Source organism: Monodelphis domestica, chromosome 4 (genome assembly GCF_027887165.1).
Source record: "Monodelphis domestica isolate mMonDom1 chromosome 4, mMonDom1.pri, whole genome shotgun sequence".
NCBI lineage: Eukaryota > Metazoa > Chordata > Mammalia > Didelphimorphia > Didelphidae > Monodelphis > Monodelphis domestica.
Window position 1 is genome coordinate 446,889,803 of NC_077230.1, and position 25,950 is coordinate 446,915,752.

A 25,950-nucleotide genomic window follows, 5' to 3' on the forward strand; every position below is an offset into this window, starting at 1 on the left:
CATTTTTTTCCCCCAAGCTCTTACAGATAAAAATGTCATATTCTTGAAAAAATAGCATTGGTAGCCTTTGCAGAATAAGCAGGTTGTGTGCTTGTAGCTAACAACAAGCTAAAATTAGATAACAAAGCACATTAAGACATGCATATGCTGACTCCAAACAACATCATTATGACTTTGGATGCTTTTTGTGTAGCCTCTTCCCTCCAGATGCAACGAAGTCTGTCACCCAGGATTCCACATAAAAGCCCAGGAGGGAAAGCCTGTCTGCTGTTTTGACTGTGCGCCCTGCCCACAGGGGCAGATTTCCAACCAGACAGGTAAGTCTGTGGAGAAACTCACAGCAAACACATATCTAGAGAAACAAAATAAAGCTGGATGACACTTGGGTCATAGTCTAATAATGGAAAACCCAATTGCTATGGAACATGATATGAAAGGAAATCCAGGAGAAAGTTCAGAAAGATCAAGCAGATTGAGAGTCAAGAGTGATCAGTGTTAGTGAGAGTTGGTGTATTAGCAGTCCATCACATTAGAAATTTCTGACCCAGTTTTTGTGTGGCGTAATTACTCAGGGATAAACTTCTAGAAATGTCTATCACCTTGGTATGGAGGGCTTGTTGTGCCCTCCTAGGGCAGCTCTCCAGCCTGTGACCCCCACCTGACACCCAGCTCTCACTTGTGGCTCCCAGTAGCTGCTAGCATGCAGCAGGGGCCACACCCCAGGCAACAGCTTCAACAGGCTGGCCAAACCATGTGAGGGTAGCCATCAGGTCATCATCGACCCCTGGTGAACCAGGGCTTTGCTCACCAAGCATGTGAAGACTGCTTCAGCTGAACAGACATAAGAAACCAATAAGAAGGTTCAATGGCTGAGATGACGATGCAGCAAAGCACTGTGGAGTGCGTAGGGCATGTTGGAGCACAAAAGACAACATGGCCATCCAATGCAGCTGAGGAAGTCTCTAGGTGTAACGATTTTTCGTGCCACTGGACCCAGGCTTCCAACGCCAAGAGAGTGGGACTGTCTCTGTGCATCAACTTTTCCACTTAAATCTCCTTCACGCACAAGTGTCTGTGCAAATGCACAAAGACAACCATCATTCTCGGCTTCCCAAAGACTATTACTATTACACTACATCACCATTACATTACATAGAGCTTTAGAATTTTCAGGTGCTCTTTTCTCACAAGATCCCAAAGACAAAATGTTACTATATTTGTTATAATTGTATTGAAGAGAAAGAAAAAGTGACCAACTGTAGTAACACAGTTATTAAGAAGAGTTAAGAATCAAACCCAGGACACTGCACAGAAATCCATCACATTTTTAAATTCATCTCAACTATTTTTCCTGAATGCTTCCATGTATGTTGCACAATGCATGCCAAGAAAGCACCAATCCTCCCCCATAACTCAGAAAATTCCTTGCCTTTCTGTTGCTTCATCATCTTATTCAGGTCCAGATTTCTCCCCATTTGCCATGAGGCTTGGATCTCTGAGAAGAAATTTTGAATATACTTCGAAGAGTATATTAAGCTGTCAAAGTTGAGTAAATAGTCAGATATTTAGAAAATCAATGCCAACATGAGGAAAATGGGAAGTAATATAGACTATGGAAATAATCTGACTTAGGGCAATGTCTCAGGGGGAAAAACTGTGAAGGAAGTTCTTTCAATAGTCTTAGGAAAAGAAAGTGTTTGGGAGGATGCCCTCTCTTCAGCAGTAAATCAATACAAGTGTTAACTTTCAAAGGGGGTCTCCTGATCATGGCTAGAAGATACACAAGACATTGTTTTTATAACCTGAAATAGTGGGAACTGGGTAGTGACCTGCCCATATACCCTTTCCATTGGGGGAAGGATTACTTGGTTTTGTACGTTAATGGGTTGGACAAGGATTAAATCTGAAAAGTGGTAGGACCCCTGCTTGCATGAGATGCCCATAATGTAAGGGGGAAAAGGAAAAGGTATGAACTAAATTTAAGAGTGGAGTCCCTAGGAATTATCAGTCAATTCCAAATGAATTTTAGGATAGTATATTTACAAGAGGAGAAAGAATGTAAGAAAAAAAATCAGAGAGAGTAGATATTTATTTGGCCTGGTCTGAACCAGGCAGGGCTTAACGGAACCAAGCAAAGGGGTCCCCAGAGGAAAATTTAATAAGGGTTTTAGCCACGAGATCTCCTCTAAGACAGGAGGTCTTCAGAACAAACCAGGGAAAGGAATCAGCCTTTTTCACTCATCCAAATGGTAGTCCTAACAGAAAAAAGAATGCAGTCCACAGCGTCTCCAAGGTCCTTCAAGTCAACTTCCAAGTAAAAGAACTCCTCAAAAGAAATGGGCGCCACTTATAAAGATCATTTTTTCATCACTTCCTGTATTTTCCTTCCATTTTTAAATGGGTCAATTACAGTTAGAGCTTTGTTTAGGACTGTCCAGTAGCCAGGCAGTCAATTCTTATTCATTAATTACTATAGCACACATGGGTCATAGACATCCCCATAACTTCAGGTATGTGTACACTTGTGCTGATTAAATATAAAAATGGGCAAGGAAGAGTTAATCCCATCTTCACAATACCCAAGTAGTCATCCACTTTCTCCTTAAAGATCTATAAGAAGGGGATAACCATTACTCTAAATGCTGCTCCCTAAATATTTAGACCATGCTCATTATTAAGATTTTCTTAGATAGAATCTAAATTTGTCTGTTCTCAATTTCTGGACTGCATCTTGTGTTGCCTTCTAGCAGAGCCCTCTAGATAGCCCTCTCCCACAAAATGGAGCAAATATAGTCCTTCCACTAATATTAGCCCTTTGAATACAAAGTATCACCTATTCTCTCTTCTGAATATTTTCCCCCATCATAAACGTGCATAGTTCCTTCCTTCAACATTCTTAGAACACTCATTTGAGGTCCTAGCGAAGAATGTAAGAGTCATGTTGGTAAAGCCCAAAAGACATCTTGTCAACAGCTAATGGCATATAGATGCATCAAAGATGCACTCACCATCAACAGGAAAGGCAAAGGGATCAAGACCTTTAAAAATTATTAGGACTGAATCTTCACATAGAGTTCCAGAAGAACTCTAGAAAGACTACCTTATTGAATACAATTGAAACATTTTCCTGTGGGAAAAATCTATAAAGAATAGTTTGATACAGGATGAGGAGAGACACTTAAAAGATACATTGTCAACATCCATTAAATTATTTCAACAACAAATTGGATTTCTATTCTTTAAGACATATTACTATAACATTTTTATTAGCTACCTGGTATATAGCACTTTTAAGGGGGTTATAAAACATTTTATATTTTTTAATTCACTTAATCCTCAACACAACTGCATAAGAAAAGTGCCATTATTATCCCCATTTTACAAGGGATGAAATTCAGAAGAAAGTAGTTAAATTGGAGAAATGTGTAATATTATAATACAAACTTGGGTTACACTGATAGGGAAGGTATGCACACCTGCCATTCTAAGACCTTATTATTCTCTTCAGATAGAGGTCAATGCATGAAGTGTCCTGAGGACCAATATCCAAATAGGGAGAGGATGCACTGCCTCCCCAAAAGGGTGACTTTCCTGGCCTATGAAGAAACCTTGGGCATGGCCTTGGCCTCCATAGCTGCTTTCTTCTCTCTTCTCACAGCTCTGATTCTCTGGGTCTTTGTGAAGCACAAAGATACCCCCATAGTCAAAGCAAATAATCGGGATCTCAGCTACATTCTCCTCTTCTCCCTTTCCTTATGCTTCCTTTGTTCCCTGTTCTTCATTGGCCGCCCCACTGCAATAAGTTGCCTCTTCAGACAAACAGCATTTGGAGTCATGTTCACAGTGGCCATCTCCTCTATTCTGGCCAAAACCATCACTGTGGTTCTGGCTTTCAGAGCCACCAGACCCGGCAGCAAGAGCAGAAGATGGGTGGGCTCCAGAGGTCCTATCTCTCTTGTTGTCTTTTGTACCACCATTCAAGTCATACTCTGTACAATGTGGCTCCTGCTCTCTCCCCCATTCCCTGATGCAGACACACATTCTGACCCTGAGCACATCATCCTTGAGTGCAATGAGGGCTCTCTCATTGCCTTCTACTCTGTCCTGAGCTACATAGCATTCTTGGCCCTGGGGAGCTTCACTGTGGCTTTTCTAGCCAGAAATCTCCCTGATACCTTCAATGAAGCCAAGTTCATCACCTTCAGCATGCTTGTGTTCTGCAGTGTCTGGATTTCCTTTCTGCCCACATACCAGAGCACCAAGGGGAAGATGATGGTGGCTGTGGAGGTCTTCTCCATCTTGAGTTCCAGTGCTGGCTTACTAGGCTGCATCTTCATCCCCAAGTGCTATATAATCCTTCTACAGCCACAGAAGAACATCAGGAAATTTTTAAAGAATAATCCAAATGCCTGAGACAAGAAGCATTCTGAATATTTCTGTATTACACCCGCTAATAAAATAACAAGATGTTTTAAAAAACTAATTAGTCTTGCTTGAAAATGTCTCAATTTTTCCCCAGCTGAAAATCTTTATAGCTCCTCTCTTTGCAGTGGCAATGAACTGAAAATAGGGGGGATACTCATCAATTGCATATTAGGTAATGAAGTTTTGGCACATGTTTGTAATGAAACAATATGGACCAATAAAAATGACAAATAAACTATTTTTAAGTACTTAAAAAGACCAGAATGAAATAAATGAAACCAAAAGATCTTTATAGAGAACAACCATGATATTGTTTGAAGAATAACTCAATGCCCACCTCAAGAAAAAGAACTGTTAAATAGAAACATGATATAAATAGTTCATACACACACATATAATTAAAATTCCAAGAGAATGACTTCCATATAAGAGAATCAAATTATTGGTCATGCTACCAATAAATAGTATAATTTTTGTTTAGTCATCTCTAACTGTTCAAAGATAAAGATATTTAGCATCTTGAGCCATAAAACATAATTTTGGAAGCTTATTATACAGCCCTCCTCTAACCATCTTCTATTGGTGAATATCTAATGAGCAAGACTGATTTTCCCTCAGTCCCTCGCTAATTGATTCATGACACTGACAGGAGTCATGTCTGGTCTAAGATTCTAATAGCCTTTGGAGTTCTGGACAGGAAGATCAAGTTGGGACTGAATAAGATTTGATCTCAATAGGTCATTTCAATAGGGAACTCAAAGATGACATCTTGCTGTCTGCAGACATTCTTGGATTGAGCCAGTCTTGTATACCAGGAAACATTGAAGTCTTCAATTTCAATCACCCAAATTAGTAAGATGCTCTGAGGCATGGAAAGTAAAAGCATTTCTTGACTTACTTAGGAACAAAGAGATAATGAAAGAGGTTTGAAAGACAGGCTCAAGGCTCAATTTCAAAATTAGAACTAAAACACTATCACTTATGTATATAAATCCATTTAGTAGTAGTCTCTCGGTAACTGAGGATGACGATTGTCTTTGTGCATTTTTGTGCACAAAGACACTTGTGCATGAAGGAGATGTAAGTGGAAAAGTCGATGCACAGAGACAGTCCCACTCTCTCGGCATTGGAAGCCTGGGTCCAGTGGCACGAAAAGTTGTTACACCTGGAGACTTCCTCAGCTACATTGGATGGCCATGTTGTCTTTTGTGCTCCAACATGCCCTAAGCACTCCACAGTGCTTTGCTGCGTTGCCATCTCAGCCATTGAACCTTCTTATTGGTTTCTTATGTCTGTTCAGCTGAAGCAGTCTTCACATGCTTGGTGAGCAAAGCCCTAGTTCACCAGAGGTCCACGACGACCCGATGGCTACCCTCACAAAGTTTGGCCTGCCTGTTGAAGCCATTGCATATATAAATACAAATATTGTGTCTATTTCTCATTCTCTCTTGAGCTCTCTGTCTCTTTTATCTGTCTCTATCTCTATCTCATCTCTGTTTCTGAATGATTTTCTTATTCTTACTCTCGTTCTCTGTCTCTTTCTCTGAATGATGAAGATGAGCAATAATGAACTGAACTGACAGAATATTAATCTTAATTTAAGAATATTGAATTAAATAAGGATGTATGTGTGTGTGAAAAATCCTACTGAATTTCAAAAATGTCATTTCACAAATACATGTTTGAAGCAAAATATATGAATAAGTGAAATTATCTTTTATTTCTCGGGAAATTCTGGAATAAATAATTAGAAATTTACTTCTATATATCTAGAAAGGGAATAGAAGATTACAGAAGACTTATTAAAACTTGATTCCTCTCTGCTGACAGAGGTGATTTTCCCAAAGTTTTAACTGAGACATTCCACCAAATGTGGCTATTGGAGATATTTATTGTCCTTCACTAGGCATTCTTCTTCCAAGAGTTTTATTTTCCCCTTTTCCAATTGGGGAATGCTTTCCACTAAGTGAAAAAAAATATGATTTAAATTAAAAAGAAAAGGAAGATCAAATTACATGGACCAGCACCAATATAACAAGAATAGGTCATATAAAAGTGATTGCATTGCATTGCCAGTATGGACTAGGTCACTAAATAGGCATGTATTAAACAAATCAGTCAACAATCCTTTGCTATTTGCTTTCTATGTGTTAAGTTCTTTGATGAGTAGAGAATATACCCAAAAAGTGAAAAATATTTAGAATACTATAATTTAAATATTCTGAATGGTTTCTTAATTTTTAGCCAAAAAAGAGAATATTATGCACAGTAATGAAATCATAATGACAATAAATTTTGAATAACTTAGTTTCTCAGATTAATACAATGAACCACAATTCCAAAGAACTCATGACAGTAAATGCTATCCATTTTCACAGAAAACTGACAGACTCTGAAAGTATATTGAAGGAGAGTTTTTCACTTTCTTTTTCTTGGTTTTGTTGACATTATTGTCAATATGGAAATATGTTTTGTATTATATCTCCTGTATAATGGGTATTGTGTTGCTTGCCTTCTCAATGAATCAGTGTAAATATTTTTTTCAAATCTGTAATAAAAATTTTAAATTAGCAAAATATTTGATAAGGCATGAAACATTTTTACTTTATAAAAGTATATGTGTTAGAATATGCTTCAATGAAACAGAATGAGAATTGATTGAATGGCTAAACTCATAGAAAACTCAGAGTTTTAAATTCAACTTGGAAAGAGATTACTAATGCTCCTATATTTTGTCCTAGTTTCTTAACATTTTAGTAATGCATGAGGCACAGATATAGTTGCCATCCTAACAAAATTTACACTATGTGGTTTGAGGAGGGAAGGAAGATCTTAGTGAAAGCCGAAAAAAAAATAGTTGTTAAAAATAATAGTCATTCTCGGACTTCTGGTCAAGATGGTGGCTTAGAGAAAGCTAAAGTTCAGATCTCCAAACCCTTCCTTACCGATCTCAAACTATATTCTCCTAGGGCACCGAAATTCAAAACGAACAACAGCATAGACCCCGGGAACCCTCCTCCTGGACCCGGATCAAAAGGTACGCACCCCCTCAAAAGCCAGAACTCAAGATCATTTGGATATAAGGGGTAGGCAGAAGGAAGGTCCCAGGACCCATCCCCCCCAATCCAGAGCTCTGAGTCCAAGGCAGCAGAGGGAACCTCAGAACCTCAGAGCCTGCTATTCTGAAGGCAACTTCCTGAAAACAACCTGACTCAGTCGCAGGGGCACCCAACACAGTCAGCAGGGAAACAGAGAGAGATGGGGGGAGCCTGTAGCCCACTGGCTGGATCCTTCCATCCGAGTCTCACGGAAGATCCCTGCCTCAGAGCATACTCAATTCAACCCAATAGAAGGTAATCCTATCAGGAGCCCTCAGAGCTCCAGGAAGGTGCAGCCCCTCCCCCCTCAGAGTGCTGGGTCTTCTGGCTGGCAAAGGTATTGAAACACCTCCCAGAGAGTGCCAAGCCAGGTTCAGAGCATGGAAGTAAGGCAACGGAGAAGCATCGGGAGGGAACTGAGGAGAGCAGTAACACCAAAACACCAGCAATTCCTGGCTTCCTCAAGAAGACAGAACAGCTACGGAGAACAGACAATTTGTCTAGGGCTAAAGCCTCTGAACACCAGACAGAGAGAAGAAAAGCTATTCCTCCCCACTCGGATAGAGATGGCAAACAATGCAGAAGCACAAAAGCCTCAACAGTCCAAGAAAAACAAGAAGAAGGGGGCGACTTTGGACACATTTTATGGAGTAAAAATACAAAATACAGAGGAGATAGAAGAGGAAACACAAGCAAATGCTCCGAAAACTTCCAAAGGAAATGGAAACTCTCCACAAACCCATGAAGAATTTGAATCAGAAATGATCAAAAAGATGGAAGCCTTCTGGGAAGAAAAATGGGAAATAATGCAAAAGAAATTCACACATCTACAAAACCAGTTTGACCAAACTGAAAAGGAAAACCAGGTGTTAAAGGTCAGAATTCGGCAACTCGAAGACAATGAGAAAGAATTAATAAAGCAAAGCCAAAAGACCAAGAAATTAGAAGAGAACATAAAATATCTTACTGACAAGGTCATAGACTTGGAAAACAGAGGGAGAAGAATCAATTTAAGAATAATTGGACTACCAGAAAAGCCAGAAATAAACAGCAAACTCGACATCATAATACAAGATATAATCAAAGAAAATTGCCCAGAGATCCTAGAACAAGGGCGCAATACAGGCACTGAAAGAGTTCACAGAACACCTTCTACACTAAATCCCCAAAAGACAACTCCCAGGAATATAATTGCCAAATTCCAAAGCTTTCAAACAAAAGAAAAGATCTAACAAGATGCCAGAAAAAGACAATTTAGATATAAAGGAATGCCAATCAGGGTCACAGAAGACCTAGCAAGTTCTACTCTGAATGACCGTAAGGCATGGAACATGATTTTCAGAAAGGCAAGAGAGCTGGGTCTTCAACCAAGAATCAGCTACTCATCAAAACTGACTATATACTTCCAAGGGAAAGTATGGGAATTCAACAAAATTGAAGATTTCCAAGTTTTTACAAAGAAAAGACCAGATCTCTGTGGAAAGTTCAATATCGAAAAACAAAGAGCATGGAATACCTGAAAAGGTAAATATGAAGGAAAGGGAAAAGGAGAAAAATGTTATCTTTTTCTTTTACTCAAACTCTCTTCTATAAGAACTACATTTATATAAATCTATGTATATTAACATGTGGGGAAAACATAATGTGTAAACAGGGGGAAAAGAAAAACCAAATAGAATAAACTTTTTCACACAAAGATTCACATGGGAAGGGGAGGGGGAAAAAACTCCTATAAGAAGGAGAGGAAGAGAGTTTTTACTTAAACCTTACTCTCAGGGAAATCAACTCTGAGAGGGAAGAACATCAAGATCCATTGGGATCTTGAATTCTATCTTACCCAACAAGGGTAGGGAGAAGGGAAAACCAAGGGGAGGAGGGGAGAGGGAACATAAAAAAAGGGAGGGAAGAAGAGGTGGAGAGGGAGGGAACAAAAATGGAGGGACTAGAAAGGGAAACATATCAAGGGAGGAGAAAAGGGGGACTGATTTAAAATAAATCACTGGATTAAAAGGTAGAGCTGAAGAAGAAAGGTTAAAATTAGGGAAGGATATCAAAATGCCAGGGAGTCCACAAGTGACAATCATAACTTTGAACATAAATGGGATGAACTCACCCATAAAATGTAGACGAATAGCAGAATGGATTAGAATCCAAAACCCTACCATATGTTGTCTTCAAGAAACACACATGAGGCGGGTAGACACCCACAAGGTCAGAACTAAAGGATGGAGTAAGACCTTCTGGGCCTCAACTGACAGAAAGAAGGCAGGAGTGGTAATCATCATATCTGATAAAGCCAAAGCAAAAATAGACCTGATCAAAAGGGATAGGGAAGGTAATTATATTTTGTTAAAAGAGACTTTAGATAATGAGGAAATATCACTAATCAACATGTATGCACCAAATAATATAGCACCCAAATTTCTAATGGAGAAACTAGGAGAATTGAAGGAAGAAATAGACAGTAAAACTATATTAGTGGGAGACTTGAACCAACCATTATCAAATTTAGATAAATCAAATCAAAAAATAAATAATAAAGAGGTAAAAGAAGTGAATGAAATCTTAGAAAAATTAGAATTAATAGACATATGGAGAAAAATAAATAGGGACAAAAAGGAATACACCTTCTTCTCAGCACCACATGGCACATTCACAAAGATTGACCATACATTAGGTCACAGAAACATGGCATACAAATGCAGAAAAGCAGAAATAATAAATGAAGCCTTTTCAGATCACAGGGCAATAAAAATAATGATCAGTAATGGTACATGGAAGACCAAAAAAAAAACTAATTGGAAATTAAACAATATGATACTCCAAAATCGTTTAGTTAGAGAAGAAATCATAGAAACAATTAATAATTTCATCGAGGAAAACGACAATGGCGAGACATCCTTTCAAGCCTTTTGGGATGCAGCAAAAGCAGTAATCAGAGGTAAATTCATATCCCTGAGTGCATATATTAACAAACTAGGGAGAGCAGAGATCAATCAATTGGAAATGCAAATAAAAAACTCAAAAGCAACCAAATTTAAAAACCCCATCAGAAAACCAAACTAGAAATCCTAAAAATTAAGGGAGAAATTAATAAAATCGAAAGTGATAGAACTATTGATTTAATAAATAAGACAAGAAGCTGGTACTTTGAAAAAACAGACAAAATAGACAAAGTACTGCTCAATCTAATTTAAAAAAGGAAAGAAGAAAAGCAAATTAACAGCATCAAAGATGAAAAGTGGGACATCACCTCCAATGAAGAGGAAATTAAAGCAATCATTAAAAATTACTTTGCCCAATTATATGGCAATAAATACACCAATTTAAGTGATATGGCTGAATATATACAAAAATACAAACTGCCTAGACTAACAGAAGAAGAAATAGAATTCTTAAATAATTCCATATCAGAAAATGAAATCCAACAAGCCATCAAAGAACTCCCTATGAAAAAATCCCCAGGGCCCAACGGATTCACAAGTGAATTCTATCAAACATTCAGAAAACAGTTAATCCCAATACTATACAAACTATTTGTCATAATAAGCAAAGAGGGAGTTCTACCAAACTCCTTTTATTACACAAATATGGTACTGATTCCAAAACCAGGCAGGTCAAAAACAGAGAAAGAAAATTATAGACCAATCTCCCTAATGAATATAGATGCAAAATTCTTAAATAGGATACTAGCAAAAAGACTACAGCAAATAATCAGAAGGGTCATCCAGCTTGATCAAGTAGGATTTATACCAGGGATGCAGGGCTGGTTCAATATTAGGAAAACCATCCACATAATTGACCACATCAACAAGCAAACCAACAAGAACCACATGATTATCTCAATAGACACAGAAAAGGCCTTTGATAAAATACAACATTCATTCCTGTTAAAAACACTAGAAAGCATAGGAATAGAAGGGTCGTTCCTAAAAATAATAAACAGTATATATCTAAAACCATCAGCTAATATCATCTGCAATGGGAATAAACTAGATGTATTCCCAATAAGATCAGGAGTGAAACAAGGATGCCCATTAGCACCTCTACTATTTGACATTGTACTAGAAACACTAGCAGTAGCAATTAGAGAAGAAAAAGAAATTGAAGGCATCAAAATAGGCAAGGAGGAAACCAAGTTATCACTCTTTGCGGATGACATGATGGTCTACTTAAAGAATCTTAGAGATTCAACCAAAAAGCTAATTGAAGTAATCAACAACTTTAGCAAAGTTGCAGGATACAAAATAAACCCACATAAGTCATCAGCATTTCTATATATCTCCAACACAGCTCAGCAGCAAAAACTAGAAAGAGAAATCCCATTCAAAATCACCTTAGACAAAATAAAATACCTAGGAATCTACCTCCCAAGACAAACACAGGAACTATATGAACACAACTGCAAAACACTCTCCACACAACTAAAACTAGACTTGAGCAAATGGAAAAACATTAACTGCTCATGGATAGGATGAGCCAATATAATAAAAATGAACATCCTACCCAAACTTATTTATCTATTTAGTGCCATACCCATGAAACTCCCAAAAAATTTCTTTACTGATTTAGAAAAAACCACAACTAAGTTCATTTGGAATACCAAAGGATCAAGGATATCCAGGGAAATAATGAAAAAAAACCCACAAATGATGGGGGCCTTGCAGTCCCAGACCTCAAACTATATTACAAAGCAGCAGTCATCAAAACAATTTGGTACTGGCTAAGAGACAGAAAGGAGGATCAGTGGAATAGACTGGGGGCAAGTGACCTCAGCAAGACAGTATACGATAAACCCTAAGATTCCAGCTTTTGGGATAAAAATTCACTATTCGATAAAAACTGCTGGGAAAATTGGAAGACAGTATGGGAGAGATTAGGAATTGATCAACACCTGACACCCTACACCAAGATAAATTCAAAATGGGTGAATGACTTAAACATAAAGAAGGAAACTATAAGTAAATTGGGTAAACACAGAATAGTATACATGTCAGACCTTTGGGAGGGGAAAGACTTTAAAACCAAGCAAGACATAGAAAGAATCACAAAATGCAAAATAAATAATTTCGACTACATCAAATTAAAAAGCTTCTGTACAAACACAACCAATGTAACTAAAATTAGAAGGGAAACAACAAATTGGGAAAAAATCTTCATAGACACCTCTGACAAAGGTTTAATTACTCAAATTTATAAAGCGCTAAATCAATTGTACAAAAAATCAAGCCATTCTCCAATTGATAAATGAGCAAGGGACAGGGATAGGCAGTTTTCAGATAAAGAAATCAAAACTATTAATAAGCACATGAAGAAGTGTTCTAAATCTCTTATAATCAGAGAGATGCAGATCAAAACAACTCTGAGGTATCACCCCACACCTAGCAGATTGGCTAACATGACAGCAAAGGAAAGCAATGAACGCTGGAGGGGATGTGGCAAAGTAGGGACATTAATTCATTGCTGGTGGAGTTGTGAACTGATCCAACCATTCTGGAGGGCAATTTGGAACTATGCCCAAAGGGTGATAAAAGATTGTCTACCCTTTGATCCAGCCATAGCACTGCTGGGTTTGTACCCCAAAGAGATAATGGGGGAAAAGACCTGTACAAGAATATTCATAGCTGCGCTCTTTGTGGTGGCCAAAAATTGGAAAACGAGGGGATGCCCATCAATTGGGGAATGGCTGAACAAATTGTGGTATATGTTGGTGATGGAATATTATTGTGCTAAAATGAATAATAAAATGGAGGAGTTCCATGGAGACTGGAGCAACCTCCAGGAAGTGATGCAGAGCGAAAGGAACAGAACCAGGAAAACATTGTACACAGAGACTAATACACTGTGGTATAATCGAATGTAATGGACTTCTTCATTAGTGGCGATGTAATGTCCCTGAACAATCTGCAGGGATCTAGGAGAAAACACTATCCATAAGCAGAGGACAAACTGCGGGAGTAAAAACACCGAGGAAAAGCAACTGCCTGACTATAGCGTTTGAGCGGACATGACAGAGGAGAGACTCTAAACAAACACTCTAATGCAAATACTAACAACATGGCAATGGGTTCGAATCAAGAACACATGTGACACCCAGTGGAATCACATGTTGGCTATGGGGGGTGGAGGGGAGGAAAGGAAAATGATCTTTGTCTTTAATGAATATTGATTGGAAATGATCAAATAAAATATTATAAAATTAAAAAATAATAAAATTTACACAATGTTAAAATTATAATTAATAAAACCCTGTCTCTGTATCTGTCTTTCGGTCTCTCTTCCTCTCCTTCTCCCTCTCCCTCTCTGTCTCTATCTCTGTCTCTGTATATCTTTCTAGCTGTATCCCTAGCAAGAGCAACTAAGATCTTGAAGGGCCAGAATAGGGACCTCAATAGAGGATGATATAATTAAGTAAACATATATGAAAAATCATATAAAAATACAAACTCAAAAATTCAATTTCACAAAATAGTGGATTATGGCTCAACATAAAATTCAGTGAAATTTACTTTGATTACTGAAATAATTCTGGAATAAATTATGAGAATATTAGTTCTAAATACTTATAAAAGAAAAGAATTATTACAAAGGACTCATGATGAACATGCTTCACCTACCTCCTGACAGAAAGGTGATGGATACAGCATAAAAATTGAGACATGTATCAGGATACGGCCAATGGAGAGAATTCTTTTGCTTCATTACACATACTTATTATGAATTGTTTTTCCTCCTTTTATATTTTTGGAAAGAGAGTCTTCAGAAGTCTGTACCAAAGATTTAGGGATTTAGAAGGATTGTAATTCAATATGGTTTGGACCGGTGTCATAACAGCCAAAAATTCATTTTTCTTGGTCAAATTGAGAGGGATAACAGTGAGGAATAAGGTAATAGTCACATTCTACTCTGTCCTTGTCAGACAAAATCTGAAGCAAGAATTTCAAAGTTTGAATTGCATATTAAAAGTTTGGAGCAAGTCAATAAGAGGTCTTGTAAGACACTGAAGTGTTCTGAGAACATGCCAAAATAGAATGGAAGTAGGATGTATAAAAATAGACTCGAACTCTGGACTTCAATCCCCAGAAGCCCTTGCTCCACTTACCCAGAATGCTTTGAATTCTCATGTGGGCCGAGATCGAGAAGGGATTTAACCTGATTGCAAAGGCTTTTGTGGGCTCTTTGGACTTCCGTTTTGGAGCAGACGCGGCTCTTCCATGATGTGAGATTATCTTGTCTAGGCTTCTCTGGCCTAGGCACGTGTTTCTTATCCTGTCTTTTTCTTTAATCCTTAATCTTTAATAAACCTCTAAAAAATATAATACTCCTTGCAGAGAGAAACTAATTTCTACCTGCCTCAGTCTCCCGTAAATTTTAATCTTTACAGTTTTGGCAACCTAATGAAGAGAAAAAACTCTCAATATTCTGATTCTTTTCTGATCTTTATTTCAGCTTTAATAGCTAGTGCCTAGAAATTTTTTTAACCCATGTTTCTCTGGTCAAGGTTTTTTTTCTTTACCCTTGCAAAGCTGCTGCTCGTTCCAGCCATTAGATAGCTCACAGGCTCGCTCCTGACCTGTTTGCTGCCCACCTGGTCCTGGTCCTGGTCCTGGTCCCGGCCCTGCCCATCCAGGTAGCCTGCTCTGGCTCTGGCTCCTGCTCCTACAACAACTTATGTAAAATATGATAGTGTTTGTTTGCTATTGTAATTACTTGGGCTATTGAGAATTTTGGGGATATTGATACTACATATTTGTACTACTATTTTTTAAAAATGAAAAATTGTTACGTTGTTCAATTCATTTGCCTTCTACTCACAGTGATCATGGCCAGATATTAAGAGGAAATGGATCTCATTTTTGGTGAGAAAGCCTTGTATTTTATATTTTCTTAGCTGACACAATGTCAATGATTATAAGCTATATTTTTGAATTTTTAAAAGACTTTTATTATATTTTTTTGCATGTGCAATATACTATTTGTTTTTTTTTTATTTTTTTCTCTCCCTTTTGTATTTGAAGCACATGTCACCAGCATTAAGATTTTCTTTAACTTTTTGACTTTTCAGTGCTATAAGTTTAAGATACCCCCAAAAAGCTTGTGACTATAAAAATGATGCCACTAATTATTTAAAAAAATATGGGACTTTGCTTGATGATTCTGTCTGATTCCAGGACAAGATATACACACAAGAGCCAGTTCACAGGGCCAAAGAAAAGCCAATCCAGGATGGATTGATGCACTTCTAGGCCAATACAAAGGTTTTGAACCTAGTGTGAGACTTGGGGTTGTGACACTTGACTTATGTTAAGATGTAGGCCTTCCTTGTGTCCACACTCACTCTGAAGATACTCACAGATGAGTATCCCCAAAACCTTGGCTCCTATAATCTGGTCCCCTTTTCTGCCTCTCATAGTGTGGTACATTTCTGTAGTCCTGGCTACGGACTGGGTAAATGCATCATTGCTAGATCATTTTTATTGGGCCCTGATTCAAGGACCTGTTATAGATTTATTTTTCTTTTTACTTGGAATTTTTATACATAAGACTTTGATAGTCTATATTTTCATCCAGAAATTTTTCTTTTCTTTTGGATTTTTCTGATGTCTTTTTAATATCTCTTGCCAATTGATTCATATACCTCATACCTCAGCCATGCATCCCTAAGTGATCGTGTATTTTTCAACCACCCACAACACAGGGAAATGTAAAAAATATTATTATTTTAAATTGCAAAGTTTAAATTCCTTTTGAGAAGAATTTTAGGTAAAGAAGATGCTACCTCTCTGAATCCAGAACTGAACTGTTGGAGAAGATACCATGAAGAAGCCTCCAGACCAGCCAGTTACACAAAATTGAACTTTGGGTGTGGTTGCTTAAACATTTGTTTGTATGTATACTTTCATGCTAAAGGGGACTGCCCCCTAACTGGCTTTTTGTCAATGCATTCAACAATTATTGGTTTTATTCTTTTTTTTTTCAATTATCCTCAAATTATTGTAATTTTTAAATTGACTATCTTTTCATGATCCTTTTTGGGGAAAATTGTCTCCCCAATAACAATCAAGCAGGGGGATGTAAAAATAGACTCAAACTCTGGACTTCAATCCCCAGAAGCCCTTGCTCCACTTCCCCAGAATGCTTTGAATTCTCATGTGGGCCAAGATCGAGAAGGGATTTAACCTGATTGCAAAGGCTTTTGTGGGCTCTTTGGACTTCTGTTTTGGAGCAGACCTGGCTCTTCCATGATGTGAGATTATTTTGTCTAGGCCTCTCTGGCCTAAGCACGTGTTTCTTATCCTGTCTTTTTCTTTAATCCTTAATCTTTAATAAACCTCTAAAAATATAATACTCCTTGCAGAGAGAAACTAATTTCTACCTGCCTCAGTTTCCCGTAAAATTTAATCATTACAGTTGGCAAATAAAAATGTACACAATACACTGGTTATGAAAAAAGATTGCTTCTGTTCTCTTTAAAAGCAGGAAAATGGAAATGTTTCCAACTAGAATTTTCTCAACAACTCCCACTGTGGACCCATTCAAAATGATAGAAAAGTGGCCAAACAACTGAATAATCAGAATCATGGTCAATGTTTTTACATTCTACTCAGGAATTTTGCTCAGAAAGTTCTCCACTGGAAAGAAAGATCTCCACTAAATTATTTAAGTAAGTTCAAATTTCATCAGAAATTCAATCAGTTCAACTCTAGTTCAGAAATGAAATTCAGTTCCCAGTAGAATGGCAGCTAAATTGAGTTGCCTCAAAGTATTTCTTCAGAACATTAAAAAAAATAGTCAAGACTGAGGCCTCTGGAATCATCATTGGTTTTGAATTGATTAAAGTCCTTAATTCTTGGTCAGTATGCCATCAAGCACTAAATGACATCATTGACAGGTAATAGTATCTGCTGGGAAAAGTGCTGAACTTGTAATCCACATATTCAAAATGGTATTCTGGCTTGGAATAATTACTATGTGATCATGGCAAATTCATTCTTTCCTCTGATCCATTGTTTCTTCATAATTAAAATGACAGTAATAAACACAAGTGAAGCTACAAGACTGTTACAGAGAAATCCTAATCAAAAAAGGGAAGTACCGTATAAAAGTGAATCATTACTTCAAATATTTTGTCTTCCCTTTTTCCTTTATTCTTCCATATTTTTCCCTTTCCTTCTACTTCTTAATGCTTCTCCACACTCTGGATCTCATCTTCATGATCGTCCATTGCTCATTTCTTAACTGCTAGCCTTCTTCTCTTCCACCTTTTTGCTCTACATATCTTTCTTTTCTTCTTCCTCAGTTCTCCTCATACTTCACCCTCCTCTGTTTCTTCTCAACCTTCTTTTTGATTTTTCTCATCCTTCTACTTAATTTCCTTCCCCTTTCTTCTCCACAACGTTCTTCAATTTAATCTGAGTCTTCATAATCATTTTTATCATCAGAGGAGTTATTCCATCAGGCTCTGCAAATGGAATTTCTATCTTCAAGGAGACACAAGGTACAAACTATGCCAAGTCTTGAGTAATGCTCGTATATATCATTTGCACATCTCAGTCATTTTAATAGAAGAGAATGCCCAACTCAATGTAATGAGGAGTTATGAAACAACTCAGTGTGACCCTGCTATCACATTGCCATTAGGCTTAGTATCGCCACAGATCTAAACAGAGAAGACTCTCTTGCTTCTCACAGCTTTATTCACAGTAGAAGGAAAACTCCCTTAGTTCTTGCACACTTTTCCTTCAGATCCCTTTATATAAAACAGAGAAGTAGAGACTGGACCCATAATTTTATTGACATAAAAGACTCTCCATTGAGAAAATTCCTTCTGCCATTACAGTTCTAGGTTGTTAATTAATCTTTAGTGTATTGGATTCCTGTTCTAAGTTTAAATTGGACATTTCATGATATCACTGATCCTTAACATTTCTAAAGATGGTATTTATGTAACTGGAGAGTCACGATGTGGTCCTTTTTCTGAGAGACAGAAGTGAAATAATGTGACTGAATGGGACAAGCAGACAACAGAGGGGCTGATTAGTGGAGTGATTCTGGGAAACAAAGATCATTTTCTCAGCAGCAGGACTTGATACAAATCCCCATTCCAAACATCAGTGTTGAGTCTTTGTCAAGCAACAACTGCTGGAAGTATCTCTATATGCTGAACGAGCAACCAGTGTACCAGTGTTCTCAGTGTACCAGACCCATGTAAGAGAACGATACACTGAGAATAAACCCAATCTGCAGGACTCTCTCATTTACAATTGGGGACAGAGACAGCTGTGATCACAGAACTCCTAACCACTCAGTTTCTACCTCTTTCTGACCTTGTCACCTCTCACAAAATGTTCTTTGATGAAACTCACCCCAGACCAGAGTCACTGTGTAAGCCAGATGCCCACATAGATTCTCACATGCTAAGAAGTTTCCCTGTTCTGAAAAGCTCATGGGACTCCAACTCACTTTGTCCCAGTTGGCCTTTCTGAGGACCCAGAAGTTGGGAGGAAGGAGTGAGAAAACAAGTTTTTACTCAGACGCAGGGACACAGGTGCAGAGCCCCCAGCAGTTGTGGTCCCCAGAGAGCCTCACTGATTGAGCTGTCTCTGTCTGCATAGGGGGAAGCAAACAGAAAATCCTGTTCGTATCCAATGACAAGGACATTTGTTTATAATTATCTAAGTCCAACCTCTTTATAAATACATGTTGCTCAGCACTGCCACTATCGTCATCATCACCCAGAATTGTATTGCATTGTGTCTGCATGACTGTCAGGGGCCAAGCAAAGCTGGAACAACTGCTCAGGAAAGAAGCAGGTTCTCTGCAGGAGAGTGTCCCATCCCAGGGCACCTGAAACTGCTACAGGTGCTGTTACTCTGCTTCCCCCAAAGCACATCACAATTTTTTTGAGAAAGCAGGTGGACTTTGGCTGTGAGCTAAACGGTAGCCTATTAATGTTCTTCCAACTTTACGTCTTCCTGCTCCTGCAGCTGCCACTTTCTGTGGGCAGGGAAGAAGGGACCCCCTGCCATGCAGAAAAGTCTTTAAGTCCCACATACTATAGAGATGGGGATCTTGTTATTGGAGGATTTTTTCCTCTACTTTTATATAAATTGAACAAATTACCATATTGGAAAATGTTTTGGTTTCACCCTAAGGATATTAAAAAACATCATCAGTAAGTACTTACTCAGTTTTACTTTAGTTACTTTTTTCCCTTCTCAACCAGTTATTCCTTCCTCTATCACCTAAAATCTCTCATTGGAAAGAAAAGGAAAAACAGCGAAAACACTCATAACAGATAAGCATAATCAAGCAAAAAAATATATCTATTTTAGATACATCCAAGAATGAATGCCTTATTTTTGAGATACTCATCACCTTTCAGTAAGGAAATGTGTGTATTCTTCATAACAAATTCTCTGCAATCATTGTTTATTACTGCATTGCTCAGAGTTCTTCAGATTCTCAGATCATTTGCTTTTATAATAGTTCAGTTAAATTATATGCTGTTTTCTAAGTTCTTCTGTCTTCATACTATCTCAGTATGTACACGGCTTCTGCCATTTCTATGAAATCATCTTTCTCCCTTTACTACAGCTCACATATATTCCATTATATACACAGATCAAAATGTGATCAGCCATTTCATTATAAATGTACATCCTCTTAATGCTCAGATATTTGCCACTACAAAATGAATATATAAATATATGTATGTATACACAACACATATACATATACATTAAACACCAAGATCCTTTACATTATCTTGACATTCTTTTGGGTATTACTTGGTCACAAGATGTCTACAATTCAATAACATTTTGGCAAGACATACAAATTGCTATCCAGAATGTCAACACTAACAATACTACCTTAAATTCCTCTCACATTTGTTTCTTTTTTCCAACATTACCAATATGATGGATATGAAGTAGAAATTCAGAGTTGCTATTTCTTCCTTTCTGCTGATCATTAACCATTTCTAAAATTTTAAATACCTTTAGATTATTTGTAATTCTGACTTGAAGATCTACCTGTTTAAATCCCTTCAAATGCATCAATTGAGGAATGGCCCTTGTTTTTACAAATTTCAATCAGTTCCTTACATATCTTGGAAATGAGACTTTAACTATATGCTGTATGTATTTTTTCAGTTAAATTTATCCCTTGTTATCTTAGCTACATTAGGGTTGTTTGTGAGGAAAAGAATCTTAGTTGTTTGATGTAATCAGATATTCTATCTTGTTATCTTTGATCCTCTGTGCCTTTTGTTTGGTCATGAACTATTCTCCAGCAGATAAATATGAAAATGAATATATTCTATATTTCTCTTATTCATTTGGATATTATTTTTAATACTTAGATGAAGTATTCCACTGAAGAGTATATGGGGATATGATTTAATATGAGGGTCTTTACCATATTTCTAAAAGATTGTTGTCTAATATTCACAGTAGTATTTGTCTTATTTTCCTTTATTAGTCATTGAACTCAATTGCCTCAATTTTTGAAAATTCATTTACTGACTTTGCAAAGAATTCAGGTCATTTTCACAATAGATTTTGGATACAACATGGTAGTTGGTAGAGAACTGCTACTGTGATGTAAGTGTGATGATAAAGCTGGTTGAGGGTAGAAAGAGAGTCTCCAATACATCCCCTGAGCCCTTGAGACCAGATAGGTTTTAATATGGTCAAAGCTCTGGCCTCTGAGTCCCTGACAGTAATAGAATAAATTTTCAGAATATAACACTGAGGCAACAGGTGAGACTCAAAAAGTAGTAATTGCCATTCACAAAGGGAGTGTGAACTCATAATTGTGCCTGTATGAGAGGGAAAAAATTCTCCATTTAAAAATTTCAGTTTCTTTCAAGGGGTAAGAATAGGAAGAAAAATATTTCTTGTTCCTAACAATCTCCTTCCTACTGTAGGTGGCAGCCCAAACACTACTATCAGGTCTTGGCCTTGATGTTTGCTGTAGAAGAGATCAACAGGAACACCAAACTTTTACACAATATAACCCTGGGATTCCACATCTTCAATACCTATCACAATGATGACAGAACCTTGGAGAGCTCCCTGCGGTGGCTGTCTGGCCAGGGACCAACCATTCCAAATTACAGCTGTGAGAAGCAGAGCAAGTCTATAGTGGTCATTGGAGGAGCCACGTCTGAATTGACTGTTTCCATGGGAAACCTACTTGAGCTCTATAGGATCCCACAGGTAGGGATTTATAGCTTCAATTTAGGCTATACAGCTTAGAGAACACAGAGAGGCTTTAATGGCTCTGCTACTTGAAAGTTAGACAACAAAAGTTTGGGGTAATACTAATGTCTAACTTACCTTTCAGGTGCTTCTCAGAGAAGGAAAAGAAAACTCTTCATGTAAAGGAGAAAAAAATTCTTCACTTCATCAGTTCTTGTAAGAAGCAGCAAATTGTCACCTAGAGAATTTGTGAAACAATAAAATTTAAAGCAAATACTTGTTAAAAGTTAAATATTTTCAATTCTCTGTGCACTGTTAGAGATGCAAAGAGGTCAAAAAGTCAGAAAGCACTGATTTTATACCTGTTTGAGCAAAGTCAGGTTTTATGAAGGACATGATCCCTTAGGTGGAGGACTAAATGACCAGAAGTACTTTAATAGGTAGAGATGAAGAATTACTCAATTCCAGGGAAAAGAGGATGAAGATAGTTGCTTGAGAAGGGAGGGTTTAAAAAAAACATAAAGAATGCATTAACTAAGCTCATGTTTGGTTTCTATTCAGGTCACCTATGGCCTCTTTGATCCACTCTTGAGTGACCCAGTCCAGTTTCCTTCTGTCTATCAGATGGCCCCCAGGGACACCTCTCTTCCTCTTGCCATGGTTCAATTAATGATGCATTTCAAATGGACCTGGGTGGGATTGGTTGCCTCAGATGATTCAAGAAGTGAGAATTTCCTCAGGGACCTTCAAGAAGAAATGGTCAGAAATGATGTCTGTGTCGCTTTTATACACAAGGTCTTTACTGGTTTGACAGAAGATAAACATGATCATTCTTATTTTCTCGAAATGCTATCTTATTCTACAGCCAGGGTGATTGTAATTTATGGCAATACAGATGCACTACTCACCCTAAGGTTTAGCGAGGTTCCTCATACCCTTCTATACAGAATGTGGATCACCAGCAGTCACTGGGATATTGCCAAAAAACCAGGTTATATCTATTTTGACAATTTCCACGGAGCTCTGATATTCACAGATCAGACAAGTAAGATTCCTGGTTTCAAACATTTTCTGAAAACCATTAACCCTGCCAAAGACCCAGAGGATATCTTCCTTCAGAACTTCTGGAACTCAGCTTTTGGATGTACATCTGAAATTGGAAAAGGAGATGGAGCTGTCTGTTCACCAAATGCTTCCTTGGACACACTGAGATTGAGCTATTTAGACATAACTATATCTGACCAGAGTTATACTGTTTATAATGCTGTGTATGCTGTAGCCTGGGCCCTTCATGAAATGTTCTTGGTGAGATCAGAAATGGAATCCAATAGAAATGGGAACAACTCAGGTACTTATGCCTGGAAGGTAAGATCTCCCCTTTAGGTACTGATTTTCAAATATCTGACTGTGGGTACTGTCTCTCCAGGAAAGAGAGATAAGATGAATAATACAGATCTTCTCATCTGTCAGTGACTAACTCTATAGATTCAAAGCCTAATATGCCATTTCTGGCCATTTCAGAGTTATCATCATTCCGTTTACCTATTTTAAGATATAGGAATGAATCAAATTCAACTGGTCTCTTAGAATTTTGGGGAAGTTTTGTGAGTTGTCATTTCTGTCTATAATTCATTTCATGAATGAGGAATCTGAGGTAAATAAAGATAAGTTACTTGATTAAGGTCACACTGCTAACTAATAAGTGTCTGAGGCCAAATACAAAAATATGAAAATGACTCTTCCTGACACTTGAACTCCAGACTTGGGGCTTTATACAATTTTACATCTAGCTGCCCACTAAAGGTTTTCACAGGTAGATTGGGACCAGCAACACTTCATGCTCCATTCCTCCATCAGTATAAGGAAGTCAAAGACAGGTATCTTTCCTTTCCCTAACAGCCTTAGTTACTCCAGAGCATCATGGAACAACAGATAGAGTCTTTGTTTTGAAGTCAGAAAACCTGGGTTCAAAACTTGTCTCTGAAAATTCTTTTGCCAGATATTATTGAACAATCCCTTGACTTCCATAACTTTCATTTTTAAACAAAAAAAGGTTGGATTAAAGGACTCTAAGTGCCTTTCCAAATGGAGATCTAGATCTTAACATGAGATTTTGTCTCAAAACAGATTTTTGTATAGACTTTTCAAAATAAATACTGGAGAATAGTAATTTGTTTTAGATTTGTCTTTCCTCTCCTGCACTGGCATAATGAATAAACTACCCTGTAAAGCCCTTAATAAATGCTTGTTCTATGAAAAATCCTCTTTAACTATAATCTTGGATTCCTGTTTCCCCTTCCTCTAATTCATCCTTTATAGAGTTGACATAAATAAACTGGCAATTAAAATTTTCTATTATATGACAATAAATATACTACACAATGGAGATCTGAAAACAAAAATGAATAAATTCCCTACTCTGATGAATCTAACTATAGGGATACAGATGTGAACTAACATTGAAAGTATTGTTGATGTATTAAAAATTGACTCTTGTGAACAATATGCTCAGGTACCAAAATAAATGATTGATTACTTAAGCCTTGTAAGAAAGTCTAATTCATCTAACTCTGAGCTTATCCTATGCTGGCCACTCCCTAAGTCTCCCAAAAGGTAATTGGACCTATGAGTGGGGCTCTGAGTCCTAAATGATCTCAGTCTACACCTCTTTGATCTTGTGGTTGTTTACTGAGCCAATGTTAAATTCTCTGCCATGTCACATGCTCATTAACTACCTCCCATCACCCATTCCTTGATTCTCCAATAAAATATAGTTCTCTCTCTTTCGAGTCTAAGGAGCATGCACACTGGAGTTCATATTGTTGAATTCTTTTTCTCTGATTCTTTCTTCCTTTATTGTGTTCCCTCTAAGTTAAAATCCCTCCAATCAATTTCTCTCAATGTCCAGCTTCCCTTCTCAGATATTCATCCTTAAATATATTAATTTGTAGGTGCTTGACAGCAACACTAAAAATGGAGAGGACAACATAAATATATATCTGTATGTATATATATATATATGTGTGTGTGTGTGCATACATACACCCACATGGACATACATGTATATATTTATATACTCATTTATATTATTGAAAAAGTATATATTATGTATATATTCAAAAGAAGTATACAGAATATAAATATAGAGAATATATTTTCTATATATGCAAAATACATGTAAATAACATAAAAGCAAATACAAATAATCAAAGGAATTATGGAATGAAGACAAACAATGATCTTCCTAAAGATCATCTAACCATGCCAACCTCCTGATCCAATATATTATACTTTTACTCAAGAACCATCAATGGCTCCACAAAGCCTTTAAAAAAAATTGAAATGCTAAATTAAAATTGAAAGTTCTTTCTACTTTTAGCTTCCCGAGCTGATTTCACATTATGCTTCTTTGAAAAATCCTTTAAAACAGCACACACACACACACACACACACACACACACACTATATATATATATATACATATATATATATATATATACACACACACACACACACATATATGTGTGTATATATATATATATATATATATTGTTAAATAGATAGGTGACATCTTAGCTTTATTTTTCTATATGTATTTTTTGACTATTTAGTCAATTTAGAACATTATTCCCTGGTTGCAAGAATCATATCCTATCCCTCCCTTCCCTATCCCACACTTCATGTAGCCCATGTACAATTCCACTGGGTATCACATCTGTCCTTGATCAGAACTCATTTCCATGTTGTTGATTTTTGCACTAGGATGTTCATTTAGAGTCTACATCCCCAATCATATCCCCCTCAGCCCATGTAGTCAAGCAATTGTTTTTCTTCGGTGTTTCTGCTCCCACGGTTTTTTCTCTAAATGTGGAGTAAGTACATTACTTTCTATTGCTGTCATATTAGCCAATCTGTTAGGTGTGAGGTGGTACCTCAGAGTTGTTTTGATTTGCCTATCTATGATTATAAGAGATTTAGAACACTTTTTCATGTGTTTATTAGTACTTTTGATTTTTTAACTGAAAATTACCTAGTCATGTCCCTTGCCCATTTTTCAGTTGGAGAATGGCTTGAATTTTTGTACAATTGATTTAGCTCTTTATAAATGTGAGTAATTAGACTTTTTTCATGGATTTTTGTTAAGAAGATTGTTTCCCAATTTGTTACTTCCCTTCTAATTTTGGTTACATTGGTTTTGTTTGTATAAAACCTTTTTAATT

General features: G+C 37.2%; 2 protein-coding genes across 3 annotated transcripts in view; both read left to right on the plus strand.

The window, feature by feature from the left end:
- Positions 1-21,488, plus strand: part of LOC130453597 (vomeronasal type-2 receptor 26-like) — a 38,056-nt gene extending 16,568 nt beyond the window's left edge. The window contains exons 3-5 of one of the 2 annotated variants that reach the window (XR_008911711.1): positions 194-317; positions 7,395-7,462; positions 21,457-21,488. Coding sequence is in view for 1 of the 2 variants with exons in the window: in XM_056796837.1 (XP_056652815.1) it covers positions 194-321; positions 3,513-4,413 (1,029 nt within the window). In the remaining variant the exon portion in view is untranslated. Of the gene's footprint in view, positions 1-193; positions 322-3,512; positions 4,461-7,394; positions 7,463-21,456 lie in introns of those variants that run through there. The other variant, XM_056796837.1, reaches the window with a different exon arrangement.
- Positions 21,489-21,493: 5 nt separating this feature from the next.
- On the plus strand, positions 21,494-23,237 carry LOC130459046 (vomeronasal type-2 receptor 26-like). The gene is made up of 2 exons (XM_056826303.1): positions 21,494-21,693; positions 22,270-23,237. The coding sequence occupies exons 1-2, from the start codon at positions 21,494-21,496 to the stop codon at positions 23,111-23,113; spliced, it is 1,044 nt and encodes a 347-aa protein (XP_056682281.1). The 3' UTR covers positions 23,114-23,237.
- Positions 23,238-25,950: the final 2,713 nt, after the last annotated feature.